At 37.8% G+C, this 9,891-nt stretch overlaps 1 protein-coding gene across 1 annotated transcript; it reads right to left on the bottom strand.

Moving 5' to 3' along the window:
- Window positions 1–8,220: 8,220 nt before the first annotated feature.
- On the bottom strand, window positions 8,221–9,234 carry LOC130738853 (LEAF RUST 10 DISEASE-RESISTANCE LOCUS RECEPTOR-LIKE PROTEIN KINASE-like 2.3). Its single transcript, XM_057591030.1, has one exon. It carries the CDS (start codon window positions 9,095–9,097, stop codon window positions 8,231–8,233), a length of 867 nt encoding a protein of 288 aa, XP_057447013.1. The 5' UTR covers window positions 9,098–9,234; the 3' UTR covers window positions 8,221–8,230.
- Window positions 9,235–9,891: the final 657 nt, after the last annotated feature.

Raw genomic sequence — 9,891 nt, 5'->3', positions numbered from 1 at the left:
TTATAATTTCAGCACTACATATTTTATTTTTATATTGTAGATCATGAGAAAGAATACTCATTATCTTATCAATTATTTGAATTTTATTTTAAGGGGATTGTGATATGGGTTTAGAAGGACTCTATCTTATCTTATGGGTTTAGATAAGATTCTATCTTATCTTATGAGTTTAGATTATCTTATCTTGTAATACTAGAGTTAGTAGTGTCCTATAAATAGATAAGACCCTAACCCTAATGTAAGTACTTCATAACACATTGAATGAAAATGAGTTATAGCCACTCTATTGCCGCAGTTGGCCAAACTGCGTGACCAAATCTCTTAATCGTTTTTGTTGTCTATTACTTCGTTGTGATCTATTACAAAAAGTCCTCTACCATGATCCCAAAGCTCTCTTTTATAGGGTAAATATTAGAGGTACTAATTCCTAAGCTAACTAGGCTAGTTGGGTCTTGCCACGCTTGGCCTAACTCCCCTACATAATGTGACTGCCCTATGGCGATTGACCCAAAACATATTGTGCTCGCCTCTGGCGTGTATGCTCCAATTCCCCTGGCCATCCTTGGTCAAGCCAGGGGTCTCGCCTAGTCCAGGGTTGGTTTTATAGTTTGGCCTTTTGGGGCCGATTTTAGAGTTAGAGGCTGATTCTAAGGTTTTGGGATCGAATCTAGAGTTAATGGCTGATTAATGGTTTAGGACTCATTTTAGTGTTTTTTTATAAGTCAAATAATTGTATCAAAAAAAGCACAAGGGGTGTCTAACCATTAATGCAAGACATCATATACAAGTCCATAAGAGAGAAGAGCAAAGAAATGTACTTAGCTGCATTATCTACAACAAACTCGTGAAACAAGAATGAGTTGAAAATGGTCATAGCTACTAGATTAGAATCATAATCTATCCCTCTCCACTAGCATGCCTTGAGTATGAGCAGCCACTAGCTAGCAGCAATAGGAAAACAACATCAGATCAAAAGTTGCACCACAGGTTGCCTTCTACCAAAATCAATAGAATACTCAAAGAGAGTTAATATAAACCCTTGGATTCCCTAGGCATTCGAAGGACTGCTTTTAGTGTTTAACTGTTTAAAGGTCGACTTTCGGGTTTGGGGTCGATTTCAAGGTTTAGGACAATTTCAAGGGTTGAAGGCCAATTTTAGGGTTTGGGCTAATTTTTGGGTTTAGGGGCCAAATTTAGAGTTTAGGGCTTATTGTATGGTTTGGGGCCGTTTTTAGTGTTTAAGGTTGAATGTTGGGTTTGGGATCGAGTTTAAACTTTAGGTCTGATTTTAGTGTTAGGGTCAACTTTAGGGTTTAAGGGTTGATTGTTTTGGCATGCGGTTGAATTTAGTGTTTAGGGTCAATTTTAGGGTTAGGGGTCGACTTGACTCATTCACGTCAATTTTAGGATTTGGTTCATATGTTATTCTTGTTTGAAATCAATTGGGTTTTTTCATATGATCTATGTTTTTTTAACTATTTGATCGATCTATTCTTTTTATTTAATCCATTTTTGAAACCCAGTAGGATTTTAACTTGATCTATCACAATCCGTCAAATTTCAATGTATGAATTAGTGGATTTATATTTCTAAATAAGTGAATAATGAATATCCAATGGATTTAAATGGATGGATTGTTACAGACAATAGTAAAAAGTAAAAATAGAACAGCTGAAGTTAATGCAAGGGATGAAGTGAAACTGGCATTGTGGGAACTAGCTGCTGCATTGGGGGAACTTGCTGCTGCATTGGGGGAACTTGCTGCATTGGGGGAACTGGCATTGTTGGTTATAGAAATATCCAAACAATAACAACAGTTCCCGGAATGATTATAGTCACAGTAGCCAGTCTCCCTATCATGTTCTACGCAGTATTCGTAGCAACTAAGAGACTTGCATTGGTCAAACGGATGGCACACTTCATCATCCCAAAACTCACCTGTTGCTGCTCCTGTATGTAATTTGTTAGAAAACTGGGTGTGATAATCCTGGATAAAGTCAAGAATCGTGAGCGTCCACTTTCCGAACAAATTATTTCGACCCTGTAATTGCCTGGGTTCACGAAATCTTTGTTGGGATAATGCTTGACAATCAATCTGTTTCTTGGCACAAGAGAACAGATAAAGAAAGTAGAGAGATGTTGTGTTGTTCGAATATCTGTTTCAGAATACTGTTTCTGGTTTTCTGTATATCTTTCCTTAGGCTGCAAGCAACCTTATATAAAAGGTTGTGTTTGCACGAATGATCACAATTGTTCCGAAAAGTCACAATTGTTCCGAAAAGTCACAATTGTTCTGAAAAGTCACAATTGTTCAAACAATTTCAAACTAGGGTCACAACTGTTCAAGCGGGACCCCAGCCAGGGGCTCCGCCCCTTGGACCCCGGTTCGTATTCGCGGTCAATTATGCGTTGGCTCACCGAGCGTGCACTCCGCACTAACCTGACTCGATTCCGAGCCTAACGCGTAATTGCATCAGCCTATAGTAGATCACATTACTACTAAAATACATTGATGATTCTAAAATCACCAACAAATCCCCCCCATTTTAGCGTAATCCTTGATCTACTCAGTTTATAATACACAGATATAACGATCAAACAAATGCATAAATGAAAATATCTTGCGATTGAATTTCCACTTTAGTACAAATACACATTCCAAATACTCGAGAATCGGGGTGTCTTTAAAGATTGAACCCGTCAACCCATTTGAATATCTAAAGATACTGTACACATATGTTTCTACAACACTCTACTATTCATACTTGACACTTTACAAGCCATGTGTCCTTATCCAATAATAAGCATATAGGAAGCCAAGTCCAAGCTTCTTGAAGCGGCAAAACTTCATGCTTACATAGGTGATCCTTTTAATCTTGCACCTGAATTTACAATTTTCCAAAAGAACCATTAAGAAGATATACTTCAACCTAGCCATCACTTGCAGGTCTGAGCACATACCTTGGGAAGATAAACACAAGTGCTCCAATCTCTAACTATGATCTTTCCACATTGAAAGGGAATTGGGTATAATATAGGAAGTAGATTTAAATGGACTTTAATCCCATTCCAATTACCGACTTCTTCACTAAGTCTCTAGCTAACCCCTTCGTCAAGTGGTCAGCTAAGTTCTGTTGCGACCGAACAAACTCAATGGATATCACCCCATTCAAGATTAATCCCCTAATCATACTATGTCTAACACCCAAGTGTCTAGACTTTCCATTGTACATTTGACTATAAGCCTTGGCCAATGTGGCAGCACTATCACAACAGATAGAAATTGGTGATATCGGTTTAGGCCATAATGGAATCTCATATACCAAGTTTCTTAGCCATTCCGCTTCTTTACCAGCAGCAGCCAATGCCACAAACTCTGATTCCATTGTAGAACTAGTTATACATGTTTGCTTCTTGGAAGCCCACGAGATGGCACCTCCCCCAAGCAAGAACACCCAACCACTTGTAGAGGATGAGTCTTCAACATTATTTATCCAACTAGCATCCGAATAACCCTCTAATACCGAAGGAAATCCCACATATGACAATCCATAATTCATAGTACCCTTCAAGTACTTGAATACCCTAGTTATCGCATGCCAATGATGTCTACTAGGATTACTAGTAAATCTGCTCAACTTTCCAACCGCAAAAGTAATATCCGGTCTAGTGCTAATCATAGCATACATCAAAGAGCCTATAGCTCTTGAATATTCGAGCTGATCCACAGGTTTACCTGTATTTGGCATAAGTTTTTCACTCGGATCCATGGGAGTACTAACCGGAGAACAACTTTCATGATTAAACTTCTTGAGTATTTTCTCAATGTAATGAGATTGCGTAATTACAATCCCCTTATTCTCCCGTTTAATCTTAATACCAAGAATAACATCCGCTTCTCCCATATCCTTCATGGAGAACTTTGATGACAAGAAATTCTTTGTTTTATCAACTTGATTTTGGTCCGTGCCAAAGATCAACATGTCACCCACATATAGACAAATAATGACTCCTTTACCGGATGTATCAAATTTGCTATATACACATTTGTCAGCTTGGTTTAGAATAAAACCACTAGACAAAACAACCTCATCAAATTTTTGATGCCATTGCTTCGGAGCTTGTTTCAGCCCATACAACGACTTAACTAGCTTACACACCTTATGCTCATTACCAGGCATTACAAATCCTTCAGGTTGCTTCATATACACTTCTTCTTCCAAATCACCATTCAGGAATGCTGTTTTGACATCCATTTGATGGATCACTAGATTGTGAATAGCCGCTAAAGCAATCAACAATCTTATAGTAGTGATACGAGCAACTGGAGCATATGTATCGAAGTAATCAATCCCTTCCTTCTGTCTAAAGCCTTGGATTACCAATCTAGCTTTAAACTTGTCAATTGTACCATCGACTTTCATCTTCTTTTTGAAGATCCATTTGCAACCCAATGGTTTACAACCTGGTGGTAAATCAGATAATACCCAAGTATTATTTTCCATGATAGAACTCATCTCTTCATCAATTGCTTCTTTCCAAAAAGCAGAATCTCGAGATTTCACAGCTTCATCATACGTTCTTGGATCCTCCTCTATACTATAGCAATAATAGTATTGATTATCAATCTGATCCTTTGATCCCTCAACTAAATATAATTGAAAATCCGAACCATAAGATTTAGGTTTTCTAGCTCTTTTGCTTTTCCGATGTTCGAGTGTCTGACTTGGTACATCAGTTGAATGATCATCCTTTGTGGGTTAATCCGACTTAGATATAAGGTCCTTTGGTCTAGGTATAGAAGAGAAACAATTCTCATCAAATATGGCATCTCTTGATTCTATAATTGTGTTAATAGAAACCGAGTCATTAGGTTCTATAACATAGAACCTATAGGCTTTGGAATGTTCAGCATATCCAACGAAGATGCAAGCTACACCCTTTTCACCCAAAGTTTTCCTTTTAGGATCCGGGAGTCTGACCACGGCCCTACAACCCCAAACACGTAGAAATGTTAAGTTGGGTCGTTTCTTATACCAAAGTTCATATGGGGTAGTCTTGTTCCTTTTAATAGGAACCCTATTTAACAAATAGCAAGCCGTTAACATGGCTTCTCCCCAAAACCCTTCACTCAAACCAGAATAGGATAACATGGCGTTCACCATTTCTTTAAGAACTCTATTCTTCCTTTCAGCCACACCATTTTGTTGAGGTGTATAAGGTGCCGTAGTCTCATGAATGATTCCTACGGATTGAAAGAATTCAGGATCATAATATTCACCACCTCTATCCGGACGTAATGTTTTAATCATCACATTCTGTTGCAATTCAACTTCAGTTTTATAAACTCTAAATTTATCTAAGGCTTCATCTTTAGAATGCAACAAATAAACATAACAGAATCTAGATGCATCATCTATGAAAGTGACAAGATACTTTTTATGTCCTAATGATGGAGTAGCATGCAAATCACATAAATCACTATGTATCAATTCAAGTATGACAGATTTCCTTGTTATGCTTTTAAAAGGTTGCCTAGTGATCTTTGTTAACATGCAAGTTTTACACTTTTCTATATTTCCATCAAAAACAGGAATTAAATCATCTTTAGACATTTCAAGCATTCTTTTATAGTGTACATGTCCTAGACGAGCATGCCATAAAGATGAATTGGTAACATTCAAAGAAGACATAAATATAGAACCAGAATCATTAGGAACTCCATTCAAATTCAACATAAACATACCATTATTATAATATCCAAATCCTACAAACACACCAGACTTTGATAATACATATTTATCGGATTCATACACTTGCTTGTATCCAAGCTTATTCAATACAGGACCAGAAACTAAGTTCTTACGTAGTTTAGGAACATACAAAACATTAAACAAAGTAATAGTTTTTCCAGAACTGAATTCTAACACCACGCTTCCTTTGCCTTCAACAGGATCAAAGTGATGATCTCCCATGTAGAGGACAGATCCATCTTCCACTGGAACAAAAGTCTTGAACCAGAAACGATCCTTGCAAACATGTGTTGTGGCGCCAGAATCAATCCACCACGCAATAGCATCATCCTGCACATAAAATGCTTCAGAAATTAATGAAACTGAATGTTTAATCAAAATATTCAAGTTATGAATTGATTTCTGACCTTGTTCTTGGGATTGGTCCTTAGACCCCTTTCCCGAACCACTTGCATTCGCGTTATCATGCTTCTTTCCAGAACGACAATCCCTCTTGAAGTGGCCTGTCTTACCACACTTCCAGCATTCTAGTTTCGGTTTCTTGTTAGAACCGAAACTTCCTTTGTTGTTCTTGAAAGCACGCTTCTTTCCTTTGTTTTTGTTGTTATTGTTCTTACTACCCTCCTCGATCATATTAACCGAGGGACCAGCAACTTCTTTTCCTTTTCCCTTGTCACTCTCCTGCGCTCTTAGAGATTCTTCTATGCGCAAGTGACTTCCAAGTTGGACCAAAGACAGTTCGTCTTTTCCATGCTTCAAATTGTGTTTGAAATCCTTCCATGAAGGGGGCAACTTGTCTATGATACTTGAGACAGATATTGTTTCATCCATCTTCAATCCGTGCAGTGTGAATTGTCCAAGAATTCGTAGAAGTTCATTGTATTGTTCCATGACAGACCTTGATTCAACCATTTTGTAATTGTTGAAATCAGTCACCAAGAACTTCTTACTGGATGAGTCATCTGCCATGTACTTGGCTTCAAGACAATCCCACAATTCCTTTGCAGATTCCACATTTTGATAAATATCGAATAAAGGATCAGACATACCGTTAAGAATGTGTCCTCTGCATATGTAGTCGTCATTCTCCCACTTTGATCTGCTTCTTATATTTTCAACAGTTTCTTCCTCCAGAAGTTCAGGAATCGGTGTAGACAGAACGTATACCACCTTCAATGTTGTCAACAATAAATGCATCTTCTTCTGCCAACGCCTGAAGTCTTGTCCTTGAAACTTGTCCAATTTCCCGAACTTAGTAGTCATCTCCTTGACAGCGCCTTCTCCAGCCATGATTATCAGTAAAATAATTTGTTCGTTTGTTAGAAAACTGGGTGTGATAATCCTGGATAAAGTCAAGAATCGTGAGCGTCCACTTTCCGAACAAATTATTTCGACCCTGTAATTGCCTGGGTTCACGAAATCTTTGTTGGGATAATGCTTGACAATCAATCTGTTTCTTGGCACAAGAGAACAGATAAAGAAAGTAGAGAGATGTTGTGTTGTTCGAATATCTGTTTCAGAATACTGTTTCTAGTTTTCTGTATATCTTTCCTTAGGCTGCAAGCAACCTTATATAGAAGGTTGTGTTTGCACGAATGATCACAATTGTTCCGAAAAGTCACAATTGTTCCGAAAAGTCACAATTGTTCCGAAAAGTCACAATTGTTCAAACAATTTCAAACTAGGGTCACAACTGTTCAAGCGGGACCCCAGCCAGGGGCTCCGCCCCTTGGACCCCGGTTTGTATTCGCGGTCAATTATGCGTTGGCTCACCGAGCGTGCACTCCGCACTAACCTGACTCGATTCCGAGCCTAACGCATAATTGCATCAGCCTATAGTAGATCACATTACTACTAAAATACATTGATGATTCTAAAATCACCAACATAATTAACAAGAATCAAATTAATTAACAAGTTTTTGCGCACAGTTCTTTTTTTCATACAAATTAATGCAATCATTAACAACTCTGTTTATCAGAACAATTTAAGTATGAGAGTAGCTAGTTCTGATGGAAAAAACTTAGATCATATTAAAATTAAATGGTAATTAAAAGCAAACAACTTTTGTCTTGAAATTTTAGTTAGCTGCCAAATAAACATATAATGAAACGATGCAATGCAACTAAGAGCAACATGCTAATAAGAGGTTCAACAATCAATAACTAAACCTACAATAACTATGCTATATGGGAAATGTGGAGGATTAGTAGTTAGGTGAAAACTGTGAAGCCTAAACTACATACTCTGAAAGGGTAAATTACTGATATGTTGATCAAAGTTGTTCCAAACATCCAATTTTCAATTACAGCTGTTTCGAAACTTGAAATTGCATAAACCTAATGGAAACTGGTATCCTAATATATCTTCAATTCTCATCAAATTAAAGCATGTAAGTTTCTGAAATGAAAATGATACGTAAGGAATGAGCAAAAATCAGGACTATGATTCATATATATATGCATGAAGGGAATTAGCTATATTATATAAGCTATGAGAAGAGGGAAAATGAAGAACATACTACAGTATGGGACATAAGGTCCATTGGAGCAATAATAGCATTTAGAAACCACTTGTTTATCGAAATCGACACCATTGCTTCTCCAGGGGCAATATTTCTCCTCCTTTCCCAGGCAATAGATGCAGCTCTGACTGACATCATATTTCACCTGAAACCCCTCGTTCAATACTCGTTCCAGACCATCACGGTCAATTATACCTTTATAATGCACCATGGAAATGCCTACCACCGGAACATTCACATGTCTCTCGCATCGATAAAGAACTGATAGTTTTTTCAACTCCACATCATCCACGCCTACATGACTGAAAGCATGCTGCTGCTGCTGTTGTTGTTGTCCGCCGCCGCACGAAAAGAAGTTTTCTCCAGAATATGAACAGTTGTAGAATATGGTGATGTTGGACACGCTTGTTGTGGGATACTCGAACAGATCCCGAATCAAATAAGTGTCGTCAAACTGCTGCGGAGAACAGACATTAAGGTCTGTTGGTTTCAATGTCATAGTGTAATTGTGGGGCTGAATACCGAGTACTGTGAAATTTTGGGAGCCAATTAGAACTGTAGTAGTGTTAAGATCATGGTGGCATGTGAGGTTGAACATGTTGCCACCGCCACAATAAGAAGGTCGGTTCTGTCCCCAGAAAGGATAAGAAATGCCAGTGAGGTTGCCACAATTGTATGTCTCGACCTCACAAAGCGAGTAATTGGAAACCGGTGAAGGTGGCGGTGGTGGTGGTTGATGAGAATGGGATGGGGGCAGAGTGGTTAGCAAGAAGAAACAGAAGAGGTTGAACATGGTAGTGAATATGGATGGAAGGTTCATTGTAGTGAATATTCGGTAAATGAAGAGAAATGTGTCCTCTCCTCTGCTTTTGTGAAAGAGTTTGTTTGGCAAAAGATTCCTCCCCTCAAAAGTGATAGACTGATAGGAGTAGAGTTTTAGCTAGGTTGCCTCAGAAGGAATTCAATCAAATTGGCCTATGAGTCGTGATGAAATTAAACTTCAGATATTTAAGGTAATGGGGACCATAGGATAGTATGGCTTCATAGTAACCATGTACAGCAAAATGACGAGCATGATTGAAGTGGGGAGAAGCTTTTTTCAAATTTTCATGAAAGGTAGATGGAGCGATGAAACCACTACAAAAAAAGCGGACTTCAAGATTCTATGTACTAGGAGTGATATATTATAATGTGTTCTAGTGTAAGCCAACTAGGAAATGAAGATTCTGATCTTTGCAGCTGTGAGGGACAAATATAGTTATTGACTTTGACATTAAATTTGTTGGCTTAATTTTTTAGATGAACCAATTTGTTGGCTTAATGACAATAAGAAGGTAAATAGTATCTATATCTACATCAACTGTAATTGAATTTTTGTATTGGTTATTTTCTAGTGATATTTCATCTCGTTGGGCTCAACTTACATTTTGTATCCTTATGTGAAAAATTAGTGTCACTAGCATTGGATAAATTCTAAGAATCACTTCAAGGCTGAAATTTAACAATGTGTGTCAAGTAAACTCATCTTCTATAATAGATGTAGTAATGATCATATTTCTATTAGTCACACCACATCAATTTATATAATAACACGTTGATTCGTTTGAGGACAAT

This window comes from Lotus japonicus, chromosome 2 (genome assembly GCF_012489685.1).
Source record: "Lotus japonicus ecotype B-129 chromosome 2, LjGifu_v1.2".
NCBI lineage: Eukaryota > Viridiplantae > Streptophyta > Magnoliopsida > Fabales > Fabaceae > Lotus > Lotus japonicus.
Note: the sequence above shows the minus strand (reverse complement) of the source record. Positions and strands in the feature narration are given on the sequence as shown.

What these genes read in the sequence shown, in the direction of transcription:
- LOC130738853 (XM_057591030.1), bottom strand. Translation starts at nt 9,097, where the DNA reads ATGAACCTTCCATCCATATTCACTACCATGTTCAACCTCTTCTGTTTC.